Here is a 16,514-nt window from a genome sequence, read left to right on the forward strand (position 1 = left end):
TCGCTTCAGTTGTTAATAGCTTTTCTGCAGAACGCGGGACTGGGAGAGATGCCGAAGGTAGACGTCAACATCAACCCTTCTGTTAGACGTCATCACCATTCTCCCATCCGTAGCATTATGTACTCCTTCCGCCCCACTAAGGCTTATCACGCAGAAGTGGAAAATCAGGATAAATGTCATTTAAGATCGGGTTCGCTTTCCGCTGCCACCAATGTAGCGTCCCGAGACTCCCTGAAGACGAAAGAAGACACAATACTCGGGCAGAATATGTATTCAGTGCATAGAAGGTGTCTGGGCTATTGGCATGGCCCGAAAGGCCAGCCCACCCAGCGAGGTACAAGGGGGCTAATTCAAAGTACAAAAGTGGCGCCTCACCAAAACCGAGGGATAAACCACTATCGTATTACAGAGACGCTACTTGCTTTCCGGAGTCAAAATTTCGATTCCTCATGCCATGTTCTCATTCGTCCGGCACTCTGAGTCTTCCACAAATTCCAATTAGCCCAAAATCCAGAAAAGCTGGAAGATTATAAGCCTGGCTGAGGTCCATGTCGCAATGTGGAAATGTGGCCTGCGAGGTTTATGTGTTCGAGCTACGCAGGAGAAATATCGTTGCCCATAATAATACAGAAACTATGCTTATTGCATAGTGACACGAGCTTTAGCTAAAGTTTTAATAGTTTACCTGACTATGGGTGATCATTCATTTTTCAAATGCAGGCAACTAAAGGGTCTATATGCTCTGTCGAAGAGTCGGTGTGCCATGTGGTAGCACACGTTGTGGAAAATGGAAGGCGCGCTTTTAAAAATGCATTTACGCAAACATCAACTCATTAAATTTATTTCTTGGATCTGGGCACACCCTTCCATTTATATACTCAAACTGCTTCCCATCAGTCGTTATTGCCCTTGACAGGCCTTCTTTCGGTGCCCCAGAATAAATTTGATAACTATCAATGTACACTGAAAATCAATTTCTGGGAAACAGAAAGCTTGTGAATGAATTATCTAAATTAATCAAGCACTCTCTTGAGACGCATTGGAGTTGATGCAACCTATAAATAAAGTGGAGTCAAGTCTATCTACCACACTATTTAGTCTAGTTTATTCAACAAACACCGCTAGATCTCATGGATGTGCATGCGAAAGCCTCTCTCCCGTATGGCATTATTAGTCGCGAGGATGGGCACAAACTACGGATTCACCTCTGGAGATACTCTGCAACTCATGCGCACGTTTCTGGTACACTGCAGGACGTCATAACAGGCCAAGGCGCTAACCCGAATTCTCACCTTCCCACCGGTTGAAAACAATGTACCGTGATCAACCCAGGTACTGAAATTAGCAACCAAAATCACGACGCTTTGTCAAAGCCCAGCTCTTTAATTTGTATCATGAAGACTCCCAACGCCAAATAACGTGTAGTAACAGTTTCTTTTTATATTCGAGGGTATAAAACTCAAAATGCGGAAATCTTTTATGGCTTTCCACTATACTGAGCTTTCACATCCAATTCAAACAACATAATCAAATAGCCTCGTACATGGGGGCACCAAATGAAGTGTTCCTATAAAAAAAGTAATCAATGACAAATAAAAATCCTCAGGTATCAATATCAGTAGGTGTGGAGCAACGGCGTTGGTGATGAGGGTGGTGGTGATAGTTGTGACGGCGTTAGCGACTCAGAGATAGCAGCACAACCTAATAAGTGCACTTCGGATAAGCGGAAGAAGAGGGAAAAGATAGAGCCCAGACATGAAATAAAAAGAGTAGGAACAATGGAGCGGTAATACTAATAGTAATACAACTAATGGTTCTGGGGATAGTAGAGCTGGTGACGCGTGTCAACACCTTCGAGGAAATGAAATGCACGTGTGGCACCTAGTTAGGTGAGAGGAAGCAGGAAAGACCACGAGTTAGGTGGTGTCAGGAGAACTACCACCGCTATCCATTGGTTGATTAACCATTTTCTTGATTGGCTGGTTGGCAAGTTCATCCCAGGTCTTAGCGTTCTCTACAACAGCTTGATGACTGTCGGGTGTCGAGCGTTGTTGGAGGGCATCATCGCTACAAAGTTTGTTCACCACCAACTCCTCGTCAGCACCAGAGCCCGAGGCACTGGGGTATCGTCGCGAGAGCAGGCACACCAGCACTATGTAGACCAGCAGACTCGAGCCCTTCACTGTCACTCCGAGACCTGCAACCAAATAGCACACGTGTCAGCTCCAGATCGACTTCAGCAACCATCAATTGTGTTTAGGCGTTTGTTCTAGATGGTATGACAACTTCTACAACTACTTAAGACGAGTTGTCACAATCTACAAATTAATATCGAAAGTAATTCATTTAAACTATGGACTGTAAAGTGCACAGCATCTGCAGCGAAATGGCTATGATGAACATTACAAAAAAGAGGTGGGAGAGCAAATTTATTGTGCTAACAGTCTCCACTTTGAGGGTATAACTCTCTCAGCCAGCATCTATCTTAGTAATTGCTAACCTCTAAAAGCTATTCTATATTGTTGTAATACAGATAAAAAGTCCTAGTTTTATGACTAAATTCGGTCAAATGTAGAGAAAGGCCACTACCCCACTGTGCGTCACTGTTTACTTTCATCAATAAGGCTTTAAAGCAATGCTCATCACGTAACGGGACAGAGGCAGCTGCGTAACGACGAAGCAAAATGGTCGTGCTTTGAATACACATGGGTCCACGCATGCATGTGTGTCTACGTGTATGCACACGAACCCATAGGGACAAAGCAATGCATGCTGCCGGCTCTACGCTTGGATCAGCCAGCGTTAACCCATTTGACCTCATAGATCGTGGTCAGGGAGAGCCGTCGTGGGCATTTCAATTTTAGGCATAAAAACGGCATTATCAGTTACAATTATCAAAAACTCAAGCCACTAAATGACGTGACTCCGGGATTTCAAAAACGGAACCCTTTTACTTATTTTTGTATCAATTTCGCATAATTTTAACCTTCAAGAACCACTAAGTGAGCGATGGGAGCTGAAGCAACCCTGATGCTAACAATAACTTAGTATAAAATTAAAAAATGACGCATTTAGAAGATTTTCCAAAGTCAAGGACAAGGCTTATAATTACTAATGCGAAATAAAACTGTTTTCAAATAAAACTGAATTTGAGTGAAAGGAGACTAAATCATAGATCGCAAGGTAAACACTCGACAAAGGCAAAAGCACACCTCATACGCATTTTCAATGGGAACATTGACGAATGTACACTCTTAACTACTCAAAATGGACAAAAAAAATGCGAACAAATGCAAAATTAGGCGTCAATTGAGCCCATGGTAGGATTGTGACAATCTCAATGTACCTCAAAACCGTAGGACATAGATCAAAATGAATTTACTGACTAAGCAAGTAGTTTGTAGCCATTATTTATCCCCTCTCTACTATCTTTCGAAGCGTTATATCAGGAGCGCATCATAGCTCGATGTAAGAGACCCTTTTACAGGTAATGGAAACCGCAATAAGCGAATAGGTGTTAAAGATTACTTGGTACCCAATGATCATTCAGTTACGTAAGCTGCAGATTTCACAAAGGTATAAAATCAAAACATTGTTGATATCACACCCATTCTTTTATACAAGCAAGAGACCAAAAAGTGATGAGTCGGTAACACTGACTTGGGAAAGAAACATTAAGAAATCTTTGATAGGAAAATTACAAAAGGCAGAAAGGCATCGACCAATGGGTAGTATTAGGCTAGCGTAGTGAAGGAATTGCCTATATCTTCAGTGTTTTATGCTGAACAAAAAAGATGAGCAATAGTTTAACAATTCCAAGGAATCTCCCATCTCTCAACATGCCTCGGAGCAAAAGAAGAGGTAGATCCTTGCATCGAATACTTCCCTTCTAATGCCTTCTAGATGAGATCATAAGGGAATATAGAGGGCAGAGCATGCCACAAACGTGGTAAACGTAATGAGAGTCCTTGAAACGAGAAACCAAGCAATGGCTCGTGCAGAGAGCGAAAATGAGGAGAAGGGTAGTACGCACCGGTAATGTACTGAGTGAGCTGTTTGAGGTCCATGAAGGCGCAATCACCCCTACGTCCGCACTCGTCCTTCCATAGGAGGCAAGCTCCGTCGATGGCCCTACCGAAGGCGATGGGGGAGGGCAGGTTGGCAAGAAGGCGAATTATGACAAACTGGAGCCCGAGGGCAAGGGAGCGCTGACTGTGCCTCACCGAGCGCATCGTCACCATGAGCAAGGGGTTCTGGATCACTCCAGTAAGGAAGAGGAGGATTGTGAGGAAGCACACGAAGGGTATCAGCGTCTTGCAGCCCGGTGCGCACACACCCGCAAATACCTCGTCATCGAAAATTTGCGAGGACGCTTCACCCGCTCCTCCTGTCTCGATCGCTAACACCATACTGCTATCCCTTAGGAACACAGATTCGTTGTTGGGAGTATCAGCGAAGCTAAGTAGGCAGTTGCAGTGGTGGTAGATGTACTGTAACGTAAAGTACAGTGTAATTTAAGTAAGACTCCTACACTTGCCGATTAAATAGGGAAACCGTTTGTGACAAATCATTGAAAACAAATTGGGTATCCAAAGGAGTATTTACGGCATCGAATAGTTTAAGTAATTAGATCCTGTTAAGAACGCGAAAACATGCATTGAAATGCTTGAAACAGCCTCACCAAAACGTATCCATTTAACGATTAAATGGAGTGCAAGTTCACGAGTGTTGTAGAATAGAAACTTGCAAAATCATGTGTACACTTTCACTAACTGATGATTCGAATACCGAAACAGAAGAGCTCAGAATAACAGATTCTGAGGTCAACCCTGTTTGTTAGGTAAAAACACATTAAGTATAGATACACATGCCAGCTAAATTTTGCTCGCTTGTGACCGCTTCAATACTATTTATTACAGATTCTAACTAAAATCATTCTGGTCATAGAAACATTTTCACCATCAAACGCCCTAAACACCATGTTAGAAAGCTAGACTATACGTTATGTATAGGTAATGTTTGCCAATTGAATGATAAATGGTTTTACAGGTGCCACTGCACCTGTAAGAGCGCTTAAAGCTGCATGATTGAGGACCCAAAGAAGTACCCCCTCCATCTGAGGCTCTGAATATTTCAAGAAAACGGATACAATCAAAAATCGCTAGTAAGGGTGGTTTTTTATTTGATGCCAATAGAACCGTTTAAAAATAAGTGAAATCCCACCTTACTTTGTTAAAGACAACTAATACGTTTGATACCAATGCCACACAGGTGTGATGCGTATTCTTCATCGGGTGGTGGTAACTGGTTGCACCGAAACCGCATTGCAAACTAAGTGGTTGAGTTAAGAAGATCGAAGACTTTTTATTCAAGAATAGGAATTGTTTAGTTGTTGGATAGCACAAAATAAGCAAAACTTATATCTTACGGATTGTGATGGTGGAGCTTCCCCTGTGATCCTGATTTCATATTTAGAAAGAGTGAGCTAACGCTTCTAAATGAACTCCATTAATTTGTAAAGTAATAGTAGTGATGGATTCGAATTAATAGGCAAAAATACTGGCATTTAGCAGAAGAGTGAGGGGGATTAAAAGTGAACAAAATTTGTCCGAATTTTGTTGCTTCGCGACTAACTACATTCATGAGCATGTCTTTTGAAAATGAAGTAAATGAGATTTATGGAATATCAATGATGAAAAGTCTTTTGAGTTGAAATAAAATAGCTAAATGAAAACATTAAACTACAGTTGTGAGTAAGCACAACGGCGCCACAAACGAGCATCGTTAATCGTTGAATTAGGAAAGGAACAACTCTTATAATTTTTGAGGAGTAAAATCAAACTCTGAATGGAAAGTAAACAGAGAACACCGTAAACGCATTGGTAATAAATGTACCCGTGACGAACACTTGAAAAATTTGCCACGGCGGTAATGTAAATTGGTGTTTACGCTAGATTGACACCCATTTTCGTAGAACAAAACACACAACAATAGTTCTGTGCGCAAAATAATGTATTTTAATAACACAATCAAGTATGTGGGTCAAACAGCAAAACTTTACAATTCAACATGAACTTTTACTAACAAAGAGCTGCATTAGTTTTTAACGAATGATAAAAAACAGCTAAAAATTAAAAATACTAACCTCATCCTTTTCACAGCCTGAGGACTTTTGTAAATAGGAAAAATTAGTATGAGCGAAGACTAAGGTTTCTGTTTAATACTTTATGAGTGAAAAATAAAAAACACTCGGCCCAGAGAAAGTGGACTTTCGTTAAATTCACAGTTCACAAATAAAGAGTTTCTCAGCGAACCATGAAAGTTAGATAACTCAAATAGGTTGCGCCAACCACGGGTTAAGAGTTCCATCTAAGATTCCGAACTTTCTTTGTTAACAATGTGAAAAGAAAATGGAGCAGCAAAGGCACCACCGTGGGCAGAGATGCTCTAATGTAGACCCCACAAGCCGAAACAGATGTCAAAGCATGAGCTTGTCTCATCCACTAGGGCAACTTTGCAAAAAGACTCTACGAAAGAGAACATAGCAATTCGGAGTGCCTTTCGTGTTTTGTGAATACCACCGGTTTCATGCAACGTCATTTGCATTAGCACAATCATAGACCAGACATATTTGAAATTCGTCAATTATGGAGACTTATAAGTCCGCGGTCGTAGGTGCGGAGCTGCACATTGCATAGATGAAAGAATACCCTCAAAGTAGCATCCCAGAGCAAATAGAGTAACCGGAACACTTAGCGGCGAATTTGTTAATTTTACCTTGATACTTGAAAGGGAGAAAGAGTGAATGTACAACGATGTGTAACAAATCTTCAGCCAAACGGGACCATTATCTTTACGATTATAGTACGGTGTAGCAATTATGACGGGAATTAGCAGTACGTATAATTGGGTGGCATTTGGCGAAAATTCCGTAGCACGAGAAAGATGTTGCTATCCCTCCCACTGAAATAGGCCAACGGGCAACAAATTTCAGTGTACTTACTTATTGGATGGGTAAATCACATAAGAACAGCTTTCATTTAGTATAAGCTATAAACATCCGCAGGGCATCATATGATTCGCCGATACGACGTCAATTCGCAATGCGAAACAGTAAATTATCGGCATCAGAACACTATTGGGAGTGGTGGATCGAGAGAAAAATGAAAGAAATTGTGTACCTGACTATTGGTAGGCAAGAAGGTAGGTCCCTTTGCACAGCCAGCATAGCAGGGTGAGAAGAAGATCGTGTTGGTTTTAGCGTGACACACGGGTTTCCAAACATTGGGATTACAACCACACGATCGGCAGCACTCCACTTCCCAGGGTTTCGCGGTCCTAGACACATTGGTGTCAGCAGTCTCAGAGGATCTATAGAATGTGGATAGATGCGAAATGGCAACTGAAAGAGAAATGCACACGCGTAGGGTACTGGTCATGGGTAAAATTGTAACGGGTAGGAAACCCTTTTGTGCATGCACGTAGTTACGTAAATAATAATTATCACGCCTGTAATAAAAGCGGGCTGACGTTAGTCTGGGTGCCAGTTAACGAATAAAGTACCACTCGAGATGAAACGATGCGTCGTCCAACACATATCGAATCATCTTGTTTTATCGCTTCTTCCATAAAACCTACATGAGAGGAAAAAGGACACCTCAGCTCCAGTCATTACGATTACAACACAAAAAAGATTGGAATTTTTCAATGAACAGATTGCAAATCGGTAGCTACCTCTACGTAAGAAAGCCCAAAGGAGAACTCAAGCTCAAAATTTTACCAAAATGAACCACATTCCAAAGCACCGGAATAAGGGTAAAGCAGCAACAACGTCTCTAGCTCCAAAACCATACCATGACTTGTAAATAAATAAGCACCAGAGTTGTCCTCCCATAATTGTTCTGCTTACAGTAAAATAAAAAACGCGTTGATGAGTGTCGCAATTTAAGCACGTATTTTCGTGCCATTGTGAAGGTGAGAGTTTGTAAAACTAAGAAACAACAGAAAAAGCTTGGAAAAAATATAGGAAATTAGACTGTGTGATAGGAATGTAATTAAAATATTCATAAGTGGCAGAGAAATGGTGCTGGAAAGTAACTACCATTTCAGACATTCCCAGAATACACCGTTAAGTGCTTCACTAATACCTTCATAGTTGACTTTCATAACACCAATCACCTCTTCTAGGTAGGTATTGAATGAATAAGTGATTAAATAAGGGTGCATATTGTGCTTTATTTACTAGTCCATTCTGTTTACTCCGACTGAAATTGGCCGAGGAAAAATTTAACATTAGCCTATCCGCCTACTCATCGACTTGACTCCGTACCTTTTCACCTGCAAGCAAAATGCATGCGCGTTTGCTCGCTCAATGCAAAGTAAGGAGAATGCGACGGGGGGGGGGGGGGGGGAAAGTCCAGACAAAAAACGACGAAATCCAAACAGAAACTGGGAGCTTAGTGCACTTCAAGGTCGACCACGCTAATGACATACCTTCGCCTCTCGATTTCAGGTCAGTCAAAACAGGAAGAGGAAACGGACGGATTGGCTCGGGTGCATGAGGAACTAGGGCGGGGTAAGCGGAAACCAGCAGTGTCTTGATGGTGATCAGGACGCGAGATTAAAGGGAGAAGCAAAAATGTGGCGCTTCATGTGAAATTTCACGGGCAAATCGAGTGTTTTTATAAATTCTGCTATACAAACGCAAATAAAAAGTACTCTGAATGAAATAATAAGATGCAAAAGTTGAAAACATTACTGTAATTATCATTGTTCCCTATTAAAAAACCCGTCAAAGAGAAACATTTCTTGAGGTCTGAAAGTAGTGGACTCAAAGTGCAAAAAACAAGGTTAACACCACTTAACGAAAAGGAAGCCTGGCGGAGGGGTGCTGCCATGTTGAAAAGGCATTAAAGAAATAGCTCCTTCACACTACGATCATGCAGAATAGCATATTCGTCATTTCCAACTGGAACAATACTCTTTGGACGATGGAATTGATGCCTCTCATTGAGGAAGGTCTAAAGTTTACTCCAGCAATTTTGAAAAGCGTGTTATGAACACGAAGCTGATGCACTTTTTGAATGAAAACGTCTATAAAGCACGGTTATAAAAACACTACAAGCCCGTTCCCTTGGTCAGGAGCACACATAAAAAGTTTACGTTCCTCTGTGAAATAAAAGCTTGATTATTAAACTGGTCCGATTTGCTTCAGGGCAGGTAAAAAGGGAAATAGCCAATAACATACCAAGAAATGTAAAATCAAACAGACGATGCAAATATGTAGTACATTTTCTCGCCTATGAGCATACATAGATTTCAGGCTACTGCGTTTGCGACATATTTTGGGTTTTTGTATTCAAGGTAAAATTAGACGAATTGTTAACCTGCATAGAACAAATAAGTGCAAAGTGGGAGCTAAAATAGTCCAAGACACTACAACTATAGATAAACTGACGTCAGTCTGCTTTGTGTTGAAGAGGCATTATCAACATTCGATTAAAGTGACAATTTGTAGGGTTTTTCTACCTGAAAAGTTCTCGGAAAAGGGCAGTAATTTCTTAACCATTTATAACTCAAACCGTCGGAAGCTGACTACACTCGCGTACTGCTTCCTGTAGGCAGAAGGAATTTACAACTTTGAGTAGAAAAATTGGCGCTATACGAAACGGCCGCTCCGGTTAGCATGACGTAATAATAACAGTTAACACTTTTCCCGGACATTAGCAGAGACTGGAGCATTGTCAAGTCGCATAATACTCGCGCGATTTTGCCTGGATTAAACATCACATCGAAATGACAAATTTCGTTTTTTTGGAAGGTGATTATTTTATGAATATTACACCAGAATAAAAGCAAGTTTTCGCTGCATCATCAAAGGCCAGAAGCAGAGATTGCCATTAATAACTAATCGAATCAGTACAGATAAAACTATTCGCTTGATGTACAAATAACTTTGCATGTTAGAAGTAAAAACAAACAGAGATTATTGGTTACTATCCCGAATTTCCGACGTTTGAAGCAACCGTAACTAAGGTTTAAAATAATAGTGCAAAAAGACTGCTCATGCACCGCACTGCATCATAAGCAGCACTCCTGCCAAACTGGGAATAGGACTCCTATTAATGCCTTTTGAACTGAACGTTTAACTTAGCAGCATCAATTTTATGGGTAAAACACACCGTAATTCAGATGAAAAGATGACAGTAGGTTTCACAACCTTTGGCGTGATGCCACGTATTAGCCAACTTTTATGATCGGAATACAAATAACGCTAATCAATGTTGTTGTATCGTCTTTTTTGTGGTATTTGGAAAGCAAGAGGAAATCACAAACTTTCTAACATATTACACCAACGAAAACTACACGCGAAAAAAAATTGTAAAACAGAGAAATAGACACCATCCCAATCTTACTTGGAAAATAACACGTATAGTTTATTAGTCCTTTACGTTTCACTACCCTATCCCAGACCATAAGGAGAGAAAAATGCGGCGCAAATTACCAACTAAAACTGGGGACCAAAATGCATGAACTCACCCTGAGGGGTAGGGGACAGTGAACCCAGCGATTTTGGGATTTTCACAACCGAGGAAAAAGAAGGAACTCATGCAGCCGACAATGAAGAAGTTGATGCAAAACACAAAGAGAACAGCGCCTACAGAAGAGAAAAAATATGTGATTAAGCGTGATATGAGTTCGTTCCAAGTCAACGCTTATTACAAAATATGTCAAAAAAACTTTGCTGGTTATCCAATCGCCAAAGAAGGACCGAAGAATCATCAGCAAGTGACGGTCAGCCCTTGAAAGCCACTAGGTAAAGTAACATCAGAACGCTTTTCAAGATATATGGCGAAGCACATGTAACGAGCCAAATACACATATTCGGGGTATGAAAATTCAGTTATGAACAAGGTCTTGAATTTTTCTCCTAAAAATGCATTCGCAATTTAAGGCAATACCATTAGGTCCCCCCTTCAGGTTAAATTGCTTTAAAACGGCAGTATGAGCTATCCCGTATTCACACCTGACACTAGAGCACGGCACGTGTACATTTATAGTTGTTAATGGTACATACATTCATCGCAGTGACTGGTCGATAAATCAGTTCCAGCAGCACAGTTTTTTGAAATGTTTACATTCGCATAGTCACGACTAATAAGGTATGTTTATTCACCTGTAAAAATGGACCACACAGTAAACTCATGGCAAACAAACGAGGACGTGTCTCGAATGAGTCCTCACGCTATCCTGACAGAAGATGAGGGTGGGAAAGGACGTATGGTGCAATTCGTTGAGAATCCAGACAGAAGAAAACTGGGTCGTGTCAGCAACAGTGACCAGTCGATGTCAACAGCTTACTTGTGGAAATGTCAATTTAGGTCTTAAGGGGCAGAGGTACCCAAGTGGAAAAGAATGGGGAAATCGACATGGAAACGGGCATGAATGGCAAAACCGATTCGAACATGTGAAATGCTAGTAACGCCCAAAAACGAGTCCGTCAAAGGGTTAGGATGGTCAGCTGAAGCATAGTAAGATATTTTGAAAAAGTGTTTCATAAAAACAGTATGCCTTCGGAAATGTTGAGAATAACATTCGTTCACCCAAATGTATTGTGTGTTCTTCAATTTTTTCCCATTTGATTAAAAAAATTACATTTTTGGGAAGGGAAGACAACAAACTCCCACCTCTGAACCCGAGTGACTTGTTTTAGACTAGCCATGACCTCGCATTCAAAGTTCGAATAAATCATAGGTCATTAATAATGAGAACTCGACTTAACTGCACCAGATACATATACGTCCACCCTATCGCTAAAAGTGTGAACATCCTCTCCGTATTTTTGTACAGTCATGTACGCTTAGGCTATTAGTAAAAAGTGTGCCGCTTAGGGGCAGTAGTAAAGGTGCGAGGCAACAAACTGACAGTGAGCAACTTGCCTTTTTGACTTAAACGCGCCTTGTTGAGAAACAGTCCACCTGCGAGTATACCCAAAGCCCCTGAGGGGACAATGAGACCACCTAGAAAACCAAAATTGACATTTTAGAAACAAGCCCTCTCATTCAAACGCACCTTTTTGGGTAGCTTAAAGTAGGGAAAACAGTGGTTACTGTTTTAAGCGGGATGGATGAATTCCAGAGGTTTTTCGCACCCAGAGACTCGAAAAAAAGGTGCTTTACGAGAGCCGTGAAAATTAAATTAAATGTGGAGTGATATATGCTGCTAAGTTCAAAACAAATTACTCCATTTACATATTCGGGAACACAAACCCGATTACTGAGGGCAGTTGGTTGAGTTAGGACTAAGAAGGAAGGGGATGTAACGGTTTTGAAAGCTAAACAATTACTACGTTTGATTACTGAGATCGACAGCTTTCTGAAAAAACAAACGTAATTTGGACCTGAAAACAAAAACTCCAACAAAATTGTGATTGCCAATTTCTCAATAATTCGGTTCGTAAGTTAACCTATAAACGCACTCCCCATATTAGAGGTTTTCGATTAAAAGTTGTATAACATCACAAATCGTTCAGTATGATTTTGTGATTATGACACAAAACTTCTGAACCTAAATTTTACTGAAAAATGTATACCTTTGTGGCTATCAAGGGAGCATGGAAAATGTTCGAGAGGTATTTTAGAGCACGCTTTAGGAGTTGAGTTACGTCACCAAGAAAGCGAATATAGGGGATTGTGAAGCAAGAGTATAACACCAGTTGAGGCTCCAGAAGTTTCAACAGATTAATGCAATAAAGGAAACATTTCAGATTCTTTGTCCATTTTTCTTTCTAAAAGTTTTTTTTTGTGATGATGCGTGATCTAATTCATTCTACAGGTAACAAAATTTAAGATTCACTTGAAACTGATATTAGGCGGAAGTTGACATCTCACCGTATTATGAAGAGCTTTACGCTTTCAAAATGAAGAAGTAATGATTCAACAGAAGAATACTATACAATTGCATAATTACCCGTTTTGAACAGATGGAAATCCACCTCAACACGAAGTGTCCCTTTTACAGTGACAAAGTTGTGACGGCCCAAAAGCGGTGTATTACAGTTTGGAAATGTAAGACCTTTGAGTCAAGCCTAATGCGTCAGATTATTTATTGATACAGATAAAACAAACAAAAATTATTTGAACCACTTCAACTACACTACGTTTCCCTTTATTGGTGACTAGAGATATCTCAGAATCGAAATTTTAACATTATTTTCAAGTGGTGATTAGATATAAACCCCCTCCCCCCCACCGAATTTTTACCTCGACTTAAACTAGCCATCCAGATTTGACGACTTGCGATTAACAAAACAGACTTTTAAGTAGTAGGAAGACGTGTGGACGTGAACAATCACCAGATTTGAGTCGCAAATGCATGGATTCCTATGGGCAGTAGGAAAACTGAAAGGGCTGGAAGATGGACTTTGAAAAGTGACTAAAAGGGAATTAATTTCGAACTCCTTCGTGATTCGTGGAAGAGATAGATTTGCCTTTCAAAGAATGAAAATACCCTCGAAACAAATTAAGTGCCACAAATTAAATTGGGAGGGAATTTCACATGCACTAAAAAAACTTAAAAGCTATAAATAGTCAAGGATGGAGGAAAGAACTGACATATAGAGCAACAGTAGCCCCCTACAGAAGTCAGAATTTGCAGAATTACGCAAAGTAGGTGACCTACCAAGAATAGACACATAGGAAGTACCCCGCAAATGCAACGATTGAGTGCAAATGAGTACATAGTTCATTTTCCCGACAAGAGTACATCCTGTAATATACAAAATTCATGCACTCTAGATTGGAACCAGGAGACACCAGACGCCTCCATTTTATCACACGTGCAATGTGGTCAAACACCCGTGAATGAAGTGCTACTCAAGGTGTTTCCAACGAGAAAGACGACTTGACGGAGGAAAATGTGGACACAGAGGAACGAATTCGCGAAAAAATTGCCAGAATAATGCTATGCCCTCGAATGTAATGACGCGCAACATATTTTCTAAGGTAAGTACAATCAAGTAAACAGTGATTGAGCCATCAAAAAACACATGAAAAGACTATATGTTCACATCCATACAGAAATACGTGAGTAATAACTCCTTCATAAAAATGCTAATGAGGGTTTACAACTCCATATCAAATAAATTCAGCGACGATGTAAAAGGAAACTACAGCATCATGCGGCTTTTCTGAAGACGCATAATCCGGGTATTTGGCTGGTTATATTGAAGCCAGCCCATCACCTATTTACATGAAAAGCATCGGGATTTAAACGTGAAAGTCACTAAACATTTAGAGATGCAAGAAAAGAAGTTAGCTATATGAGAGTGATTAGACGATGAAGAAACCATCACAACTACCACCAATGAGGGTGCCTAGCGGACAAAAAAGTGTGATAGGGGCGCTTGCAGACGCAAAAGGGTAAGGTTGGGGTGAACGTGATGTTGGCCAAACAAATGGTCATGGCGTGTTAAAAGATGAAGGACCACTGGAAAAAGAAACATGACAATGCCAGGAAAGACGGACTTTACACATTCTGAAACTCGCGAATCCTACAGTGTAAAATATCCTACACGTGGACCGATACTCAGTCTAAAGTTATTTAAAGCATAAGGATAATGGGATCACGAATGATCAGAATATGCGCCGACATTTCACTCAAGTGAATGGGAGACAAAATCGGGCACCCGATTCGTAAATTCAGATTACTGAATGTACACTGATCAGAAATGTATCAAAAAAAAAATGTATCAAAATCAGAATTTGACATTTTTGGCAATGACAATGATTGCTACCACTTGTACTAAGGGATTAATGGATCAAGAAGTCATTAATCCTACATAATGAAAATATGCAATGAATAAAATGACCGATCTATCTTGCCTGTATTTGGGGACATTTTAGCGGTTACAATGAAATATCGCCTTTTTTCCCATTGTGCGCTTCTCAAAAGTACACTCCTGATAGGTTTGCATAGTGTGGTAAATTTGGAGGATTGGTGAGTACATTTGAAAGGGAATTGACTGTACGAAATCTTTTGAGTAACATGATCAGTTCTGAAAAATTAAAGCAATACCACAGCAATCAAACTAACAAACGTTAAGTTAGAACTACAAAGATCCCAGTTTCCATTGAAAAAGTGGAACTAATGGAAGCCTTGTGAGTGGAGGCCTTATTCTGCATCACTAAAACTTTGTAGAAAAACTCGCAAATGAACAGGAGCCAGAAGTGTTTGTTGAAATTGAATAAGGCTTTGAATGGTCTGTAGATAAAAAATCGACTGATAATGATGCTTCGAAGTCATAGAGACAAGAGCGGTGCTTTACCGAAGCCCTAGGGGTGGGGATAATGGGATCAAAGTGACAAGTGGAGTGAAAGGAAATTCAGAATAATTATTTTATTCATTCTTGAAACTCGTCAAATTCCCAATAACTAAGTTGCATAAGACCCACTTAAATTTACAATCACCACGTGGGGACGTTTTAAAAAAACATGAAAAAGCTTAAGAACTACTTTGACCAGAGGTAAGTTGATTGAAGGTGATAAGGTGCAACGTGGATTTTTTACTTCATTTAAAAAATCAGGTCTACTGACTTACCGGCAATCATGCTGGCCGTTGCTTTTGATATTTGATACTCGATCTCCATATACTTGGGGAGGAAGCCAGCAAATCCAATGACGATGAACATTTCACAGCAAATACACAGGCACGTAACAACGTAGATTTTGTTCTTTAGAAGGCTGAATACCGACTTGGGAATATCCTCTGCAAAGAAGTATACTAACTATTATGCAATTAATGATGAAGAAAAAGTGTTAAAGACGAATTCAAGCGGTTCTACACGTTATGAAGAAGTAGTTTTAAGCTAAAGATATACATTCATGAAACGGAAAAATGGACCTGTGTGAAGAGCTGTTCTCAAAGATAGCATCTCATGATTTGTGCTTTGGCTCACTCCACTAATACTAGTGATGTAAGTATACTTATTCCTTTCATACAAAAAAACTACATCGTACACAACGAAGACTTTCAAAGACGGCCTGGTAGAGGAGACATAAGGAAGTGAGAGGAAAATTAAAGAGCAATGTCACAAAAATTAATGACATATACCATTGACCGTCTGTAAGTAATTACTGGCTAAAATGGAATGATTGAAGCCACAGGTAAAAGCGGTCCATCAAGCCGACTTGAGACAATAGTAACGCACCATGTGTAAATAGGTCCAAACTGCGAACAAGTTGCAAACTAATTTATTCTGGTACTCACTATAGGGCATGGGCATTTAATGCCACATAAGGAAAAAGCAATTCAGCTTAGTACGATTAACATGAAAAGCGCAACGCCAATCAAAAAGTAGGAAGTTGAAGAACTTGCAGTGCGTCTTTTTCCTTGTGGAGTGAGAAGCAAAGAGTGGATAACCAAAAAAAATGAGCAAAAGCCCAAGTAGTTAAGCAAGTAAAGCAGCTTCCTTTATTCGATCGGATAAATTTTCATCCTTCCCATCCGCCGCTAAT

At 40.2% G+C, this 16,514-nt stretch overlaps 1 protein-coding gene across 1 annotated transcript in view; it reads right to left on the minus strand. All coding sequences in view use genetic code 11, as the record gives it.

Annotated features, from left to right (window-relative positions):
• EGR_07170 (NEDD8-activating enzyme E1 catalytic subunit) overlaps positions 1–16,514 on the minus strand; it is a gene marked incomplete at both ends in the record, with an annotated part of 32,097 nt that overhangs the window by 9,273 nt on the left and 6,310 nt on the right. The window contains 6 exons of the mRNA XM_024496419.1: positions 1,965–2,197; positions 4,034–4,490; positions 7,182–7,509; positions 10,540–10,657; positions 11,922–12,020; positions 15,598–15,765. Coding sequence (XP_024349174.1) covers positions 1,965–2,197; positions 4,034–4,490; positions 7,182–7,509; positions 10,540–10,657; positions 11,922–12,020; positions 15,598–15,765 — 1,403 coding nt within the window. The remainder of the gene's footprint in view (positions 1–1,964; positions 2,198–4,033; positions 4,491–7,181; positions 7,510–10,539; positions 10,658–11,921; positions 12,021–15,597; positions 15,766–16,514) is intronic.

The sequence above is a fragment of the Echinococcus granulosus genome (genome assembly GCF_000524195.1).
Source record: "Echinococcus granulosus chromosome Unknown EG_S00071, whole genome shotgun sequence".
In the NCBI taxonomy this organism is placed as follows: Eukaryota; Metazoa; Platyhelminthes; class Cestoda; order Cyclophyllidea; family Taeniidae; genus Echinococcus; species Echinococcus granulosus.